Source organism: Sminthopsis crassicaudata, chromosome 4, assembly GCF_048593235.1.
Source record: "Sminthopsis crassicaudata isolate SCR6 chromosome 4, ASM4859323v1, whole genome shotgun sequence".
Lineage (NCBI taxonomy): Eukaryota > Metazoa > Chordata > Mammalia > Dasyuromorphia > Dasyuridae > Sminthopsis > Sminthopsis crassicaudata.
In genome coordinates, this window is record NC_133620.1 from 323,860,884 (window position 1) to 323,879,445 (window position 18,562).

The window sequence follows — 18,562 nt, forward strand, 5'->3', positions numbered from 1 at the left end:
CTGGAATGCAAGTTACATTCCATTCAAACTAGACTATTTACAGTTTTCCACAAACACTCTCTGACTTTTCTATCTCCATGTCTTTGCTTATAGCTCTGGCATGATTTTCCCAAAACTGCCACCTTTAAAAACCTATTCAGTTTCTAAAGCTCAATTCAACTTTCCAGCCTTTTAAAATATCTCCTCCCTCAGAATTAGTCTTATTTTAATATATTTACCATAGTCCTAGTCATTTGCATCATGACTGTGTCCCTCTTACTTCCCTTTCTAGAATAAAAGCTTTATAAGGTTGAGACTTTCATTTTTAAAAATCTGTCTGCTTTCCAGATCTAGTACCAGAATTGTGCATGTATGAAGTACTTAAAACATCTGCTCGACACTTGTTGCATACTTTGTCACATCATAGATAGATCATTGGACCAAGAGTTCTGAGTTCAAATCCTGTCTCAGACATTGGGAAAATGGGAGAGTATCATTCATTATCTAGAAACCAGATAAGTAGCCATCATGAAATCGACATACAATACTGATGCACTTCTTTGGGCAGTCAGATTTTGAGATAATTTCCCATAAGCCCTTATCACTGACAGTTATAACTAATTGTATGATCTTGAACCTTTTAACTTCTCAAAGCCTCAGTTTTCCTTATCTATAAAATGGGGCTTATAGCTACATATATCACATAATTATTGTGAGAAAAGTTCTTGGAGCATGTTAAGGCACTGAAGAATTACAAGCTTCATTATTGCTCTCACATCAGAGAAGTACTATTCAGTTACTGCTTTTCTTCTCTTTAATCCTTACACTGTTCTGTAGCTTCTCTGGGTGACCACGTAGCTTTAGCCTATGGCAGATTGTAACGATCATTGTTACTTATTGAGCCAGCAAATGGGTGTAGATAATACATTGTATAGTGGGTTTCATTGCTCCAGGGGCAATACACCTTCAGGCTAGATCCTATTTCACATCCTAATTGTGATCTGTCAAGGTTTCTATTTAATGTTTCGCTAGCAGCCACTTGGAAATTCTGCCTTTGGGAATTGAATGAAGCAGCTTAATGCTCTTAACAGGATTGAATGTTACTGGGCGATCCCTCAGTTGCCTGTATTTTCAGACCCCTGAGGTCTGTAAACCAGGAGGAAGGCTGAACTGACCTTGGTGACACCTCCCTTGGATTTGGTCTGACAAATGATTGCTTTAGTGAAAGTTTTTCCCATTCTGAAAAGCAGCTAATGTAAGGTAAGCTTTGGATATCACTGGACATACTTTTGTTTTCCCTGGGGTCAGGGGGTTAAGGATGATGTCTACAGAGGTTGAGGATTCTTGAAAGTTTTTTGACAACTGAATTTTCTCAGCTACCAAGTCTGGACATCAGTGTAGGAATTTTTTTTCCCATCTCTTGACACAGATTTATCCTCTGCTGGAAGAATGGCAGGGCAGATGAATTACCACCAGTCAATCAACAGGAATTTATTGAGCACTTATTTTATGCTTAATACTATGAAAGATGTCAAGCGGTGTTATATATGAAAAGAACATCAGGTCTGAGGACTGAAGATCTAGATTTGAATTATAATAATAGCATTTATAAGGCACAATTATGTTTTGGTTTTATATGTTATCTCATTTAATCCTCATAACAATCCTGTGAAGTAGAATTTATTATTTTTTCTCATTACAGATGAAGGAACTGAGGTTGAGAAGAAGGTAAATGATTTTTCCAGTACCACAAGGCTAGTAAGTGTCTTAGGCAGGATTTGACCTCAGATATTCCTTGCTGCCCAAGTGGCACAATGGACAGGGTGCTCAGCCTGGAGTCAGGAAAACCTGAGCTCAAATCCAGTCTCAGATACTTACTAGCTATGTGACTCTGGGCAAGCCATTTGACATTGACTCAGTTTCCTCATCTGTAAAATGAATTGTAAAAGAAGGAACTGACAAATAGCTTCAATATCATTGCCAAGAAAGTCCAAATGTGATCATAACTGAAAACTACAAAATATTCCTTGCTCCAAATCAAGTCATATGCCTTTCTTGGCTCCTTATCTGTAAAAATAAGAGAATGAAAACAAATGATCACCAAGGCTTTTCTACTTCCCAGGCTCCGATTTTCAAGGATTTTACAATGCAATTGAAGAGAGGTAAACCTTTAATAGCAAAACTTTGGAACACTCTTTATAAATTCCTGGATTGGATGACATGGACTACTAAGCATGTCTACAGTTAGAAAGAGAGGAGTGAGGATGGTCTTGAAATTTGAGCTACAGCTTGGAAGACAGGTAGAAATTAGATAGATGAAGAAAAGAAAGGCATATTACTAATGACAAGAAAATCAAAACAATCAGAAGTGTTTGATTCACATGATGCTCAAATTGACAAAGGGAGCCCTGAAACACACACACACACACACACACACACACAAACACACACACACACTCTCTCTCTCTCTCTCTCTCTCTCTCTCTCTCTCTCTCTCTCTCTCTCTCTCAGACTTTGGGGGAGAAAGCTTGGGAACTCCCTCAGAGAAGCTCTCCCCTGAGAGACCCGCCCCAGGGAATCAAGATAAAGTGGTTTCATTCTGTTTTCTGAGTGGGACTAGTTGAGTCCAGGGCTACTCCTATTTACACTACTGAGTTGGAGATTAGTCCAGGGACACTCAATTCAAAGATTCTCTATTTTTATTTCAACTCAAACTGCTCCCAGTCCCCACCAAGAACTACTCATATAACAAGCTTCCTTCAACTCAATCCCTTGCAGGGGACCTAAAAGCAGGAATTATGTGAGGAATCTCTCTCTCCCCTTGGCATAGCTTCGATCCTCTGCCCACTGAAAAAACATTCTCTTTCAGCGTTACTCCCTCTTTATCTGCCTTACCTATTTCCCTAATAGGACCGTATTCACCTCTCTGTCAGGATTTCTCTGCTAGAGGATTTCTCTGCTAGCTCTTTACTTCTCTGTCAGGACCATGACACTAAGGAAGTCAGCCTGCAAAAGCTGACTTCTCAATTCTAATAATAAACTTCTTTTGCCAGTTTAACTTTTCAGGTTTGTAAATTCATTTACAAAGGACCTGCACTGACCAGAAGGGGGTTCCCACAACTCCCTACCCTGTGCCATACCTCATGAAATCAAGCAGAAAATGTACTCCATTTGTGGAATTCCAAGACGTCAGTCCTATGAGGCTATTATGAAGGTCATAAGCCAAAGATTTAGGGCTAGAGTGATTTGGAACCCATCAATTGGAAGGGGCCTGAGAGCAGAATTAATATAACATTTCCATTTTGCAGATGAAGAAACTGAGACCCAGTAATTTGCTTAAGATTATTCAACCAGGAAATGACTAAGTGAAGGTTTGAACTCAGATCCCTTTTTCTAGAAAGAAGGTGCCAAGGAGTTTGCACCATAGCTATCCTTAGAGGGTGAGAATATCTCTTTCTGCAGGGAGAGTTGAAAAAAAGTTTTCTTTTCCAAGGGAATTAGCCAATGTCATTAAAATTTCCTTCTTCCCTTCCTTTTTTTCTTCCTCCTGCATTTCTTCCCTTTCTTCTTCTCTCTCTTTCCCCCTTCCTCATTCCTCCTCCCTCTTTCTCTCCCTCTCCTCCCTACTTTTTTCTTTTCCTCTCTCTATCTCTCCTTATCTTCCTCCCTCCTTCCCTTTCCCTTCCTTTCCTTTCCCTTCCTTTCCTTTTTCCTTTCCTTTCCTTTTTCCTTTCCTTTCCTCTTTCCTTTCCTTTCCCTTCCTCCCTCCTTCCTTCTTCCCTTCCTTCCTTTTTTCCTTCCTTCTAGAAAAAGCTTCAAGGTCTTAATCTACAGCACAGGTCTGTATTCTTTTTTGTGTTATGCACTCCTTTGGTAGTCTGGTAAAGCCTATGTACCCCACCTCAGAAAAATATTCTTAAATGCATAAAATAAAATAATTAAGATTGCAGAGGAAGCCAATCATATTTAAGTACAGTTATCAATTAAAAAAACACACAATCTTACAAATCCCAAGTTCAGAATCTGTGTAAGGCAAGTCCTGAGCTTGGACACAGCAGGGGGCACTGAGAAGTTAAGAATTTTTCCTATGCATTGAACAATACTTAATACCCTATAACAAGATAAGATTGAAATGGATTTATGATTTAGACGTAAAGAGTGATACCATAAACAAATCAGAAGAACAAAAGATAGTCTACTTCTCAAATCTATGGAGAAGGTAAGAATTTATGGCCAAGAAAAAAAAAAAAAAAAAAATATATATATATATATATATATATATATATATATATATATATATATATATCTGTAAGAATACAAGCCATTCTACAATGATAAATGATCAAATGATACAGACAATTTTCAGATGAAGATATTAAAATCATTTCTAATCATATGAAAAAAATGCACTAAATCACTATTAATCAGAGAAAGGCAAATTAAGACAACTTTGAGGTACCACTACACACCTTTCAGATTGCTAAAATGAGAGGAACAAATAATGATGAATGTTGGAAGGGATGTGGGAAAACTGGGACACTAATACATTGTTGGTGGAATTGTGAACAAATCCAACCATTCTGGAGAACAATTTGGAACTAGGCTCAAAAAATTATCAAAAAAAAATGGCTTGTATTCTTATAAATTTGAATCAATTGTCTATATATTTTAGAAATGAGGCCTTTATCAGAACTCTTGAATATAAAAAGCTTTTCCCCGTTTTCTGCTTCCCTTTTAATCTTGTCTGCATTGGTTTTATTTGTACAAAAACTTTTTAACTTAATATAATCAAAACTATCCGTTTTGCATTTCATAATGTACTCTAGCTTTTCTTGGCCATAAATTCCTTCCTTCTCCATGGATCTGCTAGGTAGACTATCCTTCGTTCTTCTGATTTGTTTATAGTATGTTTAACATATATAGGATTACTTGCTGTCTAGGGGAGGGGTGGGGGAAGAGAGGAAGAAAAAAATTGGAACACAAAGTTTTGCAGGGGTGAATGTTAAAAACTATCTTTGCATATGTTTTGAAAATTTATTTTGAAAAGTTATTTTTTAAAAAAGAAACTTGCCTATGGTCATACAATTAAACAGTATCAGAGATAGGTCTTGAACCCATGTCTTTCTGACTCCCCAAGACTTCTCATCCCTAAGTACCTCTGAGATGACTTTTAACTGTGGGTAAAGCACTTAAATGTGTATTAGTTTATTTGACACTCAAAACAGTTCTTTCAAGTAGGTACCACATGTATTATCATCCCCGTTTTACAGATTAGAAAACTCAGTCTCAAAGAGTTCTTTTAGAGATGAGGAAACTGAGACCCAGAGAGGCTAAATATACCATAGCATAGTCTTATGTTCAAGGAAGTATCCAAGATGGGATTTGAATCCAAGTTTTCTCATTTTAGGGCTAGCACTCTATCCACCTGTGCCTCTTAGGTAGTATGGTTGCTGGCAGAATCACAATTTGAACCCATGTTCTCTGACTTAAAATTACTGTAGAAAGGTTGATGAACCTGGCGATTTAACTCTTTTTAAAAATAAAATATTTCTGAAAAGATCTTTTTTTTAAAAATTTGGTTTTAATTCACATTGCTTTATGAATCATGTTGAGAGAGAAAAATAAGAGCAAAAAGGAAAAACCATGGGAGAGAGAAAAAAAAAAAACAGAAAAAAGAAGTGAATATAACATATGTTGATTTACATTTGATCTCCATAGTTCTTTTTTTTGGATGCAGATGGCATTTTCTGTCCAAAGTCTATTGGGATTGTTTTGGATCACTGTACCATTGACAAGAACCAAGGTTTTCATAGCTGATGATTGCACATTCTTGCTGTTATTGTGTACAATGTATTCCTCATTTCACTCAGCATCAGTTCATGTAAATCTTTCCAGGCCATTCTAAAATCAGCTTGTTCATCATTTTTTACAGAACAATGATATTCCATAATCTTCATACATTATGAATTTATGCAGCCATTTTCCAATTAATGAACATCTAATTTTCCAGTTCTTTGTTACCACAAAAAGAGCTGCTACAAACATTTTTGCACATGTGAGTGCTTTTCCGTTCTTTACAATTTCCTTGGAATACAAACCCAGTAGTAGCACTGCTGGGTCAAAGGATATGCACAGTTTAATAGCTCTTTGGGCTATTAGTTTCAGATTGCTCTGCAGAATGGTTGGATCATATCACAACTCCACCAACAATGCATTAATGTCCCAATTTTCCTACATCCCCTGAAAGATCTTAATTTACTGAACGCTAAAGATCAGTTGGGCAGCTAGTGTGTTGCATAGTACATAGAGTGTTGTATCTGGAGTCCAGCACCTGGCCTTAAGTGGGAGGGTTTGTGAATTTATCATTAACCAATCATAGTAATTTTTTCCCCTTTTCTCTCCTTACTTTTGACCTATTGCTTTCTATGTGGGGTTTGGATGACACAGAGAGTAAAGTCTTCTTTTTTTCCCTTGCTGTTGCTTCATGATTACATTTGGTCTTTGGAGAAAATGCTGGGCCTGGAGTCAGGAATAATCTTCCTGAGTTCAACTCTGGCCTTACGAGCTATGTGATCCAGGCAAATAACTTAACCCTGTTTGCCTATATTTTCTCATCTGAAAAGTGAGCTAAAGAAGGAAATAACTACTCCAGTATCTTTGCCATGAAAACCCCAAATGAGTCAGACTCACGCACAACTGAAAATGATTGAACACCACCAACAACAAAATCTGTCTTTTGTCCAGTCATTTTTCTTCTTTTTAGTGCTTTATGGAATATAATTAATTTAATTTAATACAAACATTAGCCAGAGATGCTGTGCGGTACAATAGAAAGAATATTCTATTTGAAGTCCACACTTGCTTCTAGTGTGATTTTCAGCAAGTCAATTTACCTCTTCAGGTTTCAATTTCCTGATGTATAAAATGAAAGGGTTGGATTAATTTTAATTTTAAATCTATGATCTTATGACTCTAAATGTTTGTCCTAAATTGTCTTCCACTAGAGCTCAACATAGATATCTTGAGTTCTGGGAGGTCAGAGCTTCTTAAACTGTGGGTCTTGACCCCATCTAGGGTTGCATAACTGAATGTGGGGGTAATGAAATTATGATTTATTATCAGTGAATGTTTTATTTATGTACTTATTTAATATTTCTATATACCCAGGGTTGTGTAAAAATTTCTCAGGCAAAAAGAAGTCTCTGGTGGAAAAAGTTTAAGAAGTCCTTATATGCTCTATTCACTGCACTATTTAACTGCCTTTATGTGGCAGAGCCTAGATTCAAACATCCAGACTTCTTTCATGTGTCTAATATGCATTGGGTACTGTCCTAAGAGCCAATAGCCCAGGCTGGAAAGGGCTTGAGCTTTTCCTCCAGTAATGGATTTTGTCTGTTATTCAATGACCAATTTAGCTAAATTTAGAAGCTTAACACCAGAGGGTTGTGTACAAGATGAATGGGTGCAAGCATGAAAGTATTATTTATGTGGCTGTATATTCAGATTATGGATACTTGAAATATTGGAATATGGGCAAGACAATCATCTGTAAAATTGTATGGCTGGGTTTTAATGACCTCCAAAATCTATTCCTTATGTGGCATATCATGCATTAAATGTTGTAATTATTAATGTCATTTTTTCTTAATATCTAATTCATTCCTCACTCCACATATCTGAACAATTGCCAAATCTTGTCATTTCTGCTCCCACACCATCTCTTACTGTTTGACCCCTTTTCTTTACTCCCATGGCTGCCATCTTACTTCAGACCCTCAATATTGCTTACCGAAATTATTACAACTGCTTGATAGTTGGTCTTCCAGATTCATATCTCTCCCTATTTCACTTCAGAGTATACACGCTTGCACTGTAATTTTTTTTTTTTTTTTTTAAGAGCTGACCATGTCAGGCTCCTATTTCAATCATCTCCAGTAACTTCCTATTGCCTCTGGGATCAATATAAACTCCTCCATTTAGATTTTAAAACCCTTCACAACCCACCTCTCTTTCACAACCCTATCCTTCCAGTCACATTGGACATTACTCCTTGCCCCACAATCTAATCAAGTTAGCCTTCTTTCTGCTCCTTATACACAACACTCTATCCCTTTACAAGTTGTTCCAATTTTCCTTGAATGCACTTTATTTTTACCTTACAGAGTTTCTTTCTTCCTTTAAGATGTAACTTTTTCCTGCATGAAATCTTTCTTGATCCCCTCACCTGCTGGTGTCTTCTCTTCCAAATGGTCTTGTATTTAGCCACTTTGTATATATTTATATTTACTCATTTATATCTACTTTGTATATATTTTTGTATGTATATTATTTCTTTAGTATGTAGACTCATTACAAATAGGGATTATTTCTTTGTGATTATTTCCCCAGTATCTTGAAAATGCCTGGTATATAATAGGTGCTCAAAGAATATGTGATAATGTTCCTTTAATGTGTCATTCACTGTGCTAGGTGTCATGCCAAAGAATATGGGGCATGGTTCCCAGAGAAGTAGGCCAATCTGAGGTGGGGGTTGGGTATAGTATTAAGACATTTTAGGGAATCTTAGTCTGAGTATATTTATTGAAATTGGGAAAAACCCAAGCATCTTTCTGGGCTATATGGCCAGTCTATCACAAGGAAATTTTATAACCTCACAGCTTACCACCCATTTTCACCTAAGCCCAAGGTAAGAAATAATTAATAGAAACTTTTAGAAACTATTAAAAGTTATACTAAAGGTTATGATTCTCTTTTCTCCCACCTCATACACAACCTTTGATCTGAGTCCATTCCTTATTGATGTTGCTCATTTTAATTACTCTAAAATATAACCCTGACAAATTTCCCAGAGCCTTAAATATATTTAATGGTAGACTCTCTTTGACAGTGGTTGGATCTACTAGTGAAAAATAACTCAAGAATGGAGCCTACTATTTATTGGTAAATTTCCTGAAAATCCTTAAGAACTCCACCCAAAGTGATAGTTAGGTACTTCATTTGCTGCTTCATGCTGTTATGCCACAATCTCCTTGAGCCGTTCTACCTCAGTTTCCCTGCACTAGTTTCCCTCATTGTCCTGAGTTCCCCTGAATTGTTCTATCTCAGTTTCCTTAACTGTCCTGCCTTAGTCCCTTAAGTCGTAAACCCCCCCTGGTTCCTTAAGACTGAGGACCATTTGCTCTAAGGTTATAAATCGTCAATGGGAGAGGAGGAGCAGATTAGACTTCCTGACTCCTAGCTCCTTCTGCCCCCAAGAATTTAAGACACTGCCCCTCTAAAATATTCCAAAAGATAAGACTATCTTGGATACTTCACTGACATCTTTACTTCTGTTATTCAAACATCCTGACTCTGGCTTTTAGTAAAAATTTACAACTTCCCCCCCATCCTGAAAAGACTTCTAATTTTCCTGCTTTTTTTCTTTCTTTTGTCTGAAGAGCTATAAAAGTGTTTATCATTCCCCCATTCATTACTGGATACTTTGAGACGAGAGTCCTGTCCAGTCAATTAAACTCTCCAATTAATAAAATATTAAAAAAAAACTCTCTAATCTCTATCTTGCCTCAGTTTCTCTGGCACTACAATGCAATATTTCTGAATTAGAACTGTTTCTTTTTTTAATGATAATTGGTTTGGATTTAATGCCTTAAATCCATTATCTTTGACAGTTACCCACAAACCAGGGTCAATATGAAAGAAAAAGGCTTCCCCTTTCTTTTCCCTTATGTTTTTTTTTATTCATGGCACCATCAACACTCCAGACAAGTTGAATCCTCTGGCTGTGGGCATGTCTGCTTTTTAGATATGTCTTTATAAGATAAAGCTGCTGGGAAATAACAGAAATTATCAGCCCAGTGATCACCGGGAAAATGAGGAATTCTGAAAAACACTTTCAAAGATGGCTAACCTGCATGAACATTTAGATCTCCAAATGTTTCCTTCTCCCAAAATCTGACTCTTGTTTCTTTGGACAGGTGGCTCTATAGCAGAGAAATAGCATAGCGTACTTAGCTAGATTAAAGCCCAGAAAGGTAATTCACTATTTTCTTTTTCTGTGTTTGTTTTTGTCATCTTGCTAACCTCAACTTAAGAGCTGTCCCAATTAACATCACATATAAAAAACTCCAAAATTGCCTGTATCAATCTTAATCGTGTGGAGAAATAAAGGTATGAGCTACAATATTCTGGAAAAGCCAATTAGACTATGGAAGTTATTTTCAATTTTTATTTTGTGGGACTTCCTTTCCCCATAGTCCCTGCTATTGTAAAGACGATTCATATTATATTCCCAAATGAGGTAATATTTGCAAAGTGCCTGGCACATAGAAGGAATTTCTAAGTGCTTTCTCCCATCCTTTCCTTAACTAGAAGGTGAGCTATGAAACTGAGGTATTAACATAAAAATTCCGGTAGATTTATCCTATCTAAAGAACTAATCATTTTCTTATCAGTTGTGAGAATCCTATGTTAGAGTTCACCTGTATGTTACTGCTTGACATACATGTTACAATGAAAAGACAGTTAAATCTCCATTACAGGACCTGGAATGGAATAAGCCTTTACATAGTGACTACTATTTAGCAGATATTGGGTTAAGCACTTTACAAATATTATCTTAGTTGAGCCTCATAACAATGTTATGAAGTAGGTATTATTCCCATTTTTCAGATGAGGAAAACAGAGGCAAAGTAACATCCCCAAGATCACACAGATGCTAAGTGTATGAAGCTAGTCTTGAAATTAGACTTTCTGCTTCAGGCCCAGCACTCTATCCAATGTACCACTTATCAATTTATGTTGTTCTTATTCAGTTATATTTGATTGTATCTGACTTTTCATGAACCCAATTAGGGTTTTCTTGGAAAAAATACTGGAATGGTTTTCCATTTCCTTCTCCATCTCAGGAAACTGAGGCAAATAGGGTTAAGCAACTTTCCAGGGTTATCTAGCTAGGAAATGTCTGAGACCAGATTGAATGGAGGAAAAATCTTTCTTGGTTCTAAGTTCAGCATTTTAACCACTGTGCCACCTAGATGCCCAGCTGCATATGACTTATTTGGTCAAATTCGGCTGAGTTTAATTCTGACTACCACTGTTTGGGCAAATCACTTAGCCTTTCCAGACCTCAGTTTCCTCGTCTGTTCAATAAGGGAGCTAGCTTAGATTATCTGTAAGGTCCTTTCCAGTTTCACATCTGGGATCCCATGCATCCTTCTATTCCTGGTGGGGTGGGTATAGCTTTTGAGATTTGTTTTTGCCATGAAGGTATTTAAAAAGTATGAGGATAATGGGGATATTTCATGTGTTTAGATCTCAGGTGCTCGTGGTAGGTAGTGACGTGGGTGTCTTTTCTGGATTACAAGAGTAGGTGTTTAAGAACTGAGCAATTTCATAAAAGGAATGGTATTTTTCAAAAGAGAGGAAGGAGGGGGAGAATCTCCTGATCCTACATCTTTGTTGTTTATCCAAGTCTTTGAGGGACTATTGATTTCATACTTAGTATTACCTGAAGACTCTATTTAGCCCTGGCATTAAGCAGCAAGTTACCAAGTGCATTTTTAATACGTAAGTTGTGGGAGAGGGGAGAAGAGGGAGGAGGAATGGAAAAAGAAGTAGGTGGAGAAGAGTAGGAGATGACAGGATTAGAGATGAGAAAATAATTTCAAAGAATTCAGAAGAAGTTGGAACTGACAGCTCTAGCTCATCCTTAAAGAGGAAAACACTCTACTTCAGTGCCTATTGTGTAGGTATGAGAGAGATAAGAGTTGGGAAGAACCTTAGAGATCACCTAATCCAACTTCCTCCTTGTGCAGAGGAGGAAGCCCAGGCCCAAGAAGTTGTTACTTATCCCACCATGCAAAAGTCTAGTGGCAAAACCTGAGATTCAAAGGCAGGCCTCGGCTGACCCTAAATCCAGCATTCCTGTCTCTGGGCTAGGCTGCTTTAATAAATGTTTGTTGAAAACAGAATCAACTTTGCAGCATCAGTCTCCTCTTTATTGGATTTTCCAGACTAGATTGCCTGATAATAGATTCCTAGACTGAAAGTTGAACAGGATCTCGCAGGGATCATCTAGGCTAATTCTTTCGTTGTAGGGGCAGGGAAAAAGAGAGAGGGACAGAGAGACAGAAAGAAAACACAGACAGAGAGAAACCCAGAGAGAGAGACAGACAGACAGAGGGGAGGGAGACAAGGACAGAAACACAAACACAGTCACACCCACAGAGAGACAGAGAAAATGACTGGCCCAAAGTCACACGGTTGCTTCTCCCTGAGAATCCTTTTCATTTTCCCCACCTTTCCATCAAGCCACCCTCTGAAAGGCTTTATCTGCTGGCTTACATCGCAGGAAGAATTTCAGGTTAGATAGAACCTCCTAAGCCATCACATAGATTCTGAAATAGACTAGAAAGGCAGTCAAAATTCTCTGTGACACGGCTTAAAGCCCTTCAGTGCTGCCACAGTCCTGCCAGTCTTGCGAGGAGGAAGCCGGCTTCACGGCACACACTTTCCTAGGATGTCCCGTCCTATGCTGTTTGCAAACCGCCACCTGTTTCTTTCAAGTTGCCGCAGCTGAGTTGGTCCAGAGACTGCGTGGTAGTGAGGGCCAGGGGAGTGCAGGGGCCAGGGGAGCTCCCCGGGTTTCTCTGCCTGCCTCACCTCTCTCACTCTGTTCCGCGGTTGCTGCCTGACTCGACCCCCATCACAGTTTCAGGCCTGGGGGAGGACGGGCATCGGTTTTGACTTCTGAAGAAGCCCTGTCCCGAGCGGAGGACCGACTACAGACACAGTCCTAGTCCTGCTTGTCGGGATGTAAGCACGTGAGCGTGCGCTTTGATTCGGTCCGTCCGCCACGGCCTGCTTCCTGACACCGCCGGCGAGGGACGTGGTCACCGCCACCATCACGGTCCCAGTCACCCGTGTCCCTGTTGGGCCACGAGGCTAAGGGGCGGGAGGGTTTGCTTCCAGGTTCTGAGTTCTGGGAGAGCTTCCCATACTCCGGCCTTCAGGACCCCCACCCTCCCCTGAGAAGTGGCTAAGGGCTCCGGCAGACGTGCGGCTCCGTGGTTGGTACCTGGTCCGCACACGTCCAGCCCCAGAGAACAGAGTCGCCGCGGCCCGTGCTCCCAGCTGCCCGCCTGGCTGCATCCTCCTCGGGGGAGTCTGCCCCAGGGAACGGCTAGAGCAAAGAATGACCGGAGGCCCCGAGCTTTCCCAGCCCCCCGTCCTCGTCCCTATCCGCCCCTCCCGACGATTGCCCGTTCCCATAGCAGTTGCACAGACACTGGTTGCCAAGCAACCCTCTCCCCTTCCCCTATTCCCCCCCCTCCCTCTTTCTCTTCTTCCCTTTCTCTTTTTCCTCCTTCCCTCCCCTTTTTCCTCTCTCTTCTTCTTCCTTCTACCCCACCCCTTCTTCTCGTCTTCCCCCCGGCCCCTCCACTCGGAACCACCCGACTGGACCACATCAGGAGCCCTCTGGCTAGCGTGTGTGTTGCGGGGGGTGGGGGTCGGGAGAAAGGGGGGTAGGAAGAAGGGGAGTGGGACGCTTCTGGGTAGGAGGGGGTGACCAGAGAAGGGAGGTTCGGTCCACCTGGGAGAGCAGAGGCGGGTCCCATCTGGACAGCGAAGAGACTTGGTTACTTGGGGGCACCCTCCTCTTTGTGTGCCGCTCCATCCAAGCCCTTCTCCCTCCCTCCCTGGGGCTCGAGGGGCAGCTGCTGCCCCTCCTCACGGCCCCCCGGCCTCCCCAGCCCGGCCCGGGAAGGAGGGTGGGGGGCGGGACGTACCTTCGATGCAGCAGACCCGCCACAGGCCGGAGTGCGTGAGGTCGCCTCGGACTCCTTGTCGGGGCGGGCCGCCTTCGTCCATGGTCAGGTTGGTCCCGTTGCAGATGTGCGCGCTGGAGTAGAGCCAGTAGTCGGTACCGATGGCGATGGCCATGAGGGAAAAGGCGGCGAAGGCTCCAGCCGTGGTCAGCAGCATCTGAAGCCCGCGGTCGCATCGCACCATGGTGGGCGCCTCATAGTCTGCCCCGAACCCCCTCCCCGCGACGCTACCTCCCTCTCCTGGCGCTCGGAGGTCGTGCGGGGGAAGAGCACTGACTGAGGCTGGGGTGGGGGGGCGACAGAGGTGCCCTGGGGAGAAGGGCAGAGATCAAGCCCCTCTTCCCGAGGCCGCGTCCCACCGGACCGACACTCCGGACCCTTGGCAACTCCGCCGCTCCGCGTGCTTCGCCTTCCCTTCTCCTTCTCCCGGGGACCAGCACCGCCCCCTCCCCGCTCTACCCCCGAGCGCTGCTCGGGCTCAAACTCCCGATGCTCGGATGCTGGGAGTCTGAGGCTTGGGCGTGCGGGGCTGGCTGACTGCTGGCGGCCAGGGGGCTCCTCCCCTCTCCTTTTCTTCCCTCCCCTCCTCTTCTCTCCCCTCCTCTTCTTTTCCCTCCCCTCCTCTCGCTTTTCTTTCCCTATATTCCCCTGTTTCCCCCTCCTTCTTTCCTTTCCTACCTCCCGCTTCTGTTTCTTCTCCCCTCTGGCTTCCTCTATTTCCTCCTCCCCCCTTACGGGTCTCGATTTATCTCCTTCCTCTGTTTTATTATTGTTGTTGATTCTCTCCTCTCTTCCCCCCCTCCTCAAACTCACTCTTCTGGTTCATTGACTGTATTAAAGCAGAGAAAGGGGAGGGGGTGGGAGCTGACAGCGGACCTAAAAGAAACCCTTTTCCCTAGCCCCTCCATCAGCCACCTCCCTCCCAGCGAGCTGGACAGCCGCTCCGCGCTCCACTGGGGGCCTAGGAGAGGAAATGTATTCTGTGAAACAGCCAGTCCTCGGCTGGCGGTGAAGAGGGGTGTGCCTCGTCCATGTCACTGTCAGTCAGTCTTGTTGTTTCCCTCTCCCCCGTTATGCTTGTGACAGTTGAAAGACAACTAGTCAACTCACCGGAGCCTCCCTCCCGGTGATCCGGCAGGGAGGAGTGGTGGGAGTGGGGGGTGGGGGTGGGGAGGCTTGAGAATGGGAGGGGAGGAGCGCTATTCTGCTTCCACAGATGTAGCAACTTCGTGGGCTAAGCAAGTCATCTATCTCCGAAACCAGGCGGTATTTGTCTGGTTGCTGCCTAGAGACAACGACCTGGGGAGCAAAGAAGGAAAGAGCAAGCCCCTCTGCCCCTGGGGACACTGTCTCTTCTACTCTATTCTCAAGCGCTCCCCCAACCTCCACCTTGCAGTACGCACACTTCTTTGTCTCTTCCACATAGGGGTAGCATGGGCTGCAAAGAGGTCCTCATAATTTATATAGGACAGAGGAGTAGATCGGTGGAATGGAGCCAGAACCAGGGGAAGCCAGAACAGGCATTGCTTTAAGGCCCAACATGCAGAAGGGTGGGTCACAACCGGCTTAACAATGCTTAAAAAAAAAATAAAAATAAAAAAGGTAAATGCATCTATTTTCAATGACGGAAAACTCAGCTGTCATTGGAACAGTAGCGTTTTATTGTGTGTGCTAAATGGAAAGAGCTCTGGGATTAGAAAACAGACTCAAAAGGTCATCTGATAATGATGTGGTCTTGGACAAGTCATTTCAAAAGTCTGGACCTGTTTCCTTATGTGTAAAAAAGAGGAGGTTGAACTCAATGGCTGGATATCCCCATCCAGTTTTAGACCTAGGCCCTTTATAATGTTATGCATCCTAAGTCACCTATTAACAATAATCATAATTAACATTTATAGGATGTCTATATGACAGGCACTGTGTTAAATGCTTTACAATTATTATTAGCTCCTTTGATCTTTACAACACTCCTGGGAGCTGTGCTATTCTTATCCCTATTTTTCAAATAAGGAAACCAAGGCAAACAGCTTAAGAGATATGCCCCAAGTCAACAAGTAAATGTCAGAGAATCTGGAATCTCAGCACCTGGCAGTGGTAAGCACTTAATAACAGTTTGTTGATTGATAGATTTCTAGGGTCCTTCCTTCTCAATTCCTTCATACTTTTTCTCATCAATGTAATACATCCTAGGAGTTTTTGTTCCAGTTCAGCTCTGCTATCAATTACTCCTTGACTCTTTTCTCACCCTCCCCCTTCTGCCTAAATTTCCTTTCCTAATTAGATGGCTTTCCTAATAGCATTACCCCCACTGGGGTAAAGACCTTTGTAGTTCCTTTCAATTTATGTTCCTTCTTAAAAATCTCTTCAAGGAAACCTTCCTAGACTAGCCTATGGTTTTTATTATTCCTTTAACTTTGGGATCCTACAACAATTATATAGGAAATGAGAATAAGCTTAGGCAAGCCCTCTTACATTTATGAATACTCTTGTAATCCTCTCTATTATTTTATCCATGTGGACTCTTCCTCCATGAGTGCCAATTGCAATTCTTCCATGCCTTCTCATTTTGTATGATTTTTTCTTTCTCCAAATACTTCATAACAGGTCTATGTAATGTACCAGAGACCAATCTCTAATGTTTAATATTTTATAGATACCATTAAATTATCACCACCAACAAACATTTGCCTGGTATTTGTTCTGTATGAGGTGCTAATAATACAAAGAGACCTCAGAATCGTCTTTCTAAGAGTTTACAATCTACTTTCAGAGTCAGAATTTACATATTGGTGTAACTAGCAGGTATGATTGTAGAGCAAAGTTGCTGGACACTTCATTTCTCTTCTTCCTTCTTTTTCTTGTTGTTCTTGTTGTACTTGTTCTTTTTCTCCTCTTCTTCCTCCCTTCCCTAGCAAGAAAAGAGGAGGAACTGATTCTTTGAAAATGATTCTTTTCTCCTCTTACTGGACAGTCTAGTATAAGACTTTCCTTTGGTTCCCACTTCTACTGCCTATCTTTTGCTTGGAAATTTTGCTTGAATCCCCCTTAATGTAGCAATCTGAATCTGGTTACAATAATGTTTTTTTTTTTGGGGGGGGGGCTTTTGCCTGGAAATGAATTGTCCTGATTTGCTTGGGTTTTTCTACATCTGATATTTACCTCTCAATTAAAGCCAGCTAGATGGCATATTGGATAAAGTGAAACAACAAGATCTGATTTAAAATTTTAACACACATCAGTGTCCCTTTGCAAGCTTCTGCTTCAGTTGCCTCAACTGTAAAATGGAAATAATAATAGAACCTACCTTGTAAGGTTATTGTGAGGATGAAATGCAACAATATTTTAAAAGTACTTGGCTAAATGATTATTTCCTTTCTCATAAATAAAAAGTATTAATACAAATCATTGTTATAAGATTCTCTCACATATATCTCTGAAACCCCCAGTTAGCAGAGAAGAACCATAGCAAGTAAAAAATAAAATTTTTCACTTTCAGATTATCTGTCTTCCTTCACTCCTCCACATTTATAGTTGGTCATGATTGTTTATAATCAAGAAATAGCCAGAAAGATAATATAGAACATGTTATCAAATAAGCATGGGGTGGAGGATGGAGCTGGGGATCTTCCTTTAGATCTTTTCTTCAGTCCTTATAGTAAGGTTATTACATTCAATAGCTCTATTTTTTATTCCTTGTTTCTTTATGGAAAGATTGGGCTTGGAGACTCTCTTTATTAATTAGTTAACTTCCCCCGCCCCCTCCCTTTTGCCTTGTCTTTCTTGTTTAAAATTCCAGGTGCCACCAAAGTCTATTATCTGATTTAAAAAATTGTAGTAGTCCAAGTCTAGACTTCTGATAGAATTTTTTTTTTTTTAAGATTGCAGCTCAGAGGATTCCAAATTAGGTGTCAATCCTTTTTCTTTGACTTTGGGGAAATTAGTTCAAGCATGTACAAAGTACTTCCAAGAACCTAGGTATGCTGGAAAAAGTAACTAAAAATTCTATCCAATATTTCTTTATTAAGCATCTAATGCATGTAAAAAGACAGACAAAATAAAAATAGATCTCAAGCTCACATTCTATTGACTTAGTATGTGGCACTAAGTAATATTATCCAAATGTTGGATTAACTAAGGATCTTAGTTTCATTTGCTTTTGTTGAACTCTCTTTTAACAGTTCTTTCCTGGAAAGATAATGACAAGTGTTGGAGGGGATTTGAGAAAACTGCAATATTAATATATTATTGGTGGAGTTGTAAATTGATCCAATCATTTTGGGGAGTAATTTGGAATTGTGCCCAAAAAGCTATAAAAATGTACATACCTTTTCAACAGCAGTGCTCTAATGGGTCTGCATACCAAAGAGATCATAACAAAGGGAAGAGAACTTACATGTGCAAAATTGTTTGTAGCAGCCCTCTTAAAGGTGACAAGGAACTGGAACTGAATGGATACCCATCAGTTGGGGAATGGCTAAGTTATAATACATGAATGTAATGTTTATTGTTATTATATTGTAATTGTTGTTATACAAGAAATGAACAGGCTGATTTCAGAAAAGCATAGAAAGGCTTTAACAAACTGATGTTAAGTGAAGTGAGTAAAACTCAGAGAACATTGTACACAGCAACAAGAAGATTTTTTTAATTAAAACTTTTTATTTTCATAAAATATGCATGCATTATTTTTTAACATTGACAGTTGCATAGCCTTGTGTTCCAAATTTTCCCCTCCTCCCCCACCTAGATAGTAAGCA

At 40.8% G+C, this 18,562-nt stretch overlaps 1 protein-coding gene across 1 annotated transcript in view; it reads right to left on the reverse strand.

The window, feature by feature from the left end:
- The window catches only part of CACNG4 (calcium voltage-gated channel auxiliary subunit gamma 4), a 110,521-nt gene extending 96,158 nt beyond the window's left edge, over nucleotides 1-14,363 (reverse strand). Inside the window, exon 1 of the mRNA XM_074260568.1 lies at nucleotides 13,767-14,363. Coding sequence (XP_074116669.1) covers nucleotides 13,767-13,989 — 223 coding nt within the window. The 5' untranslated portion in view covers nucleotides 13,990-14,363. The remainder of the gene's footprint in view (nucleotides 1-13,766) is intronic.
- Nucleotides 14,364-18,562: the final 4,199 nt, after the last annotated feature.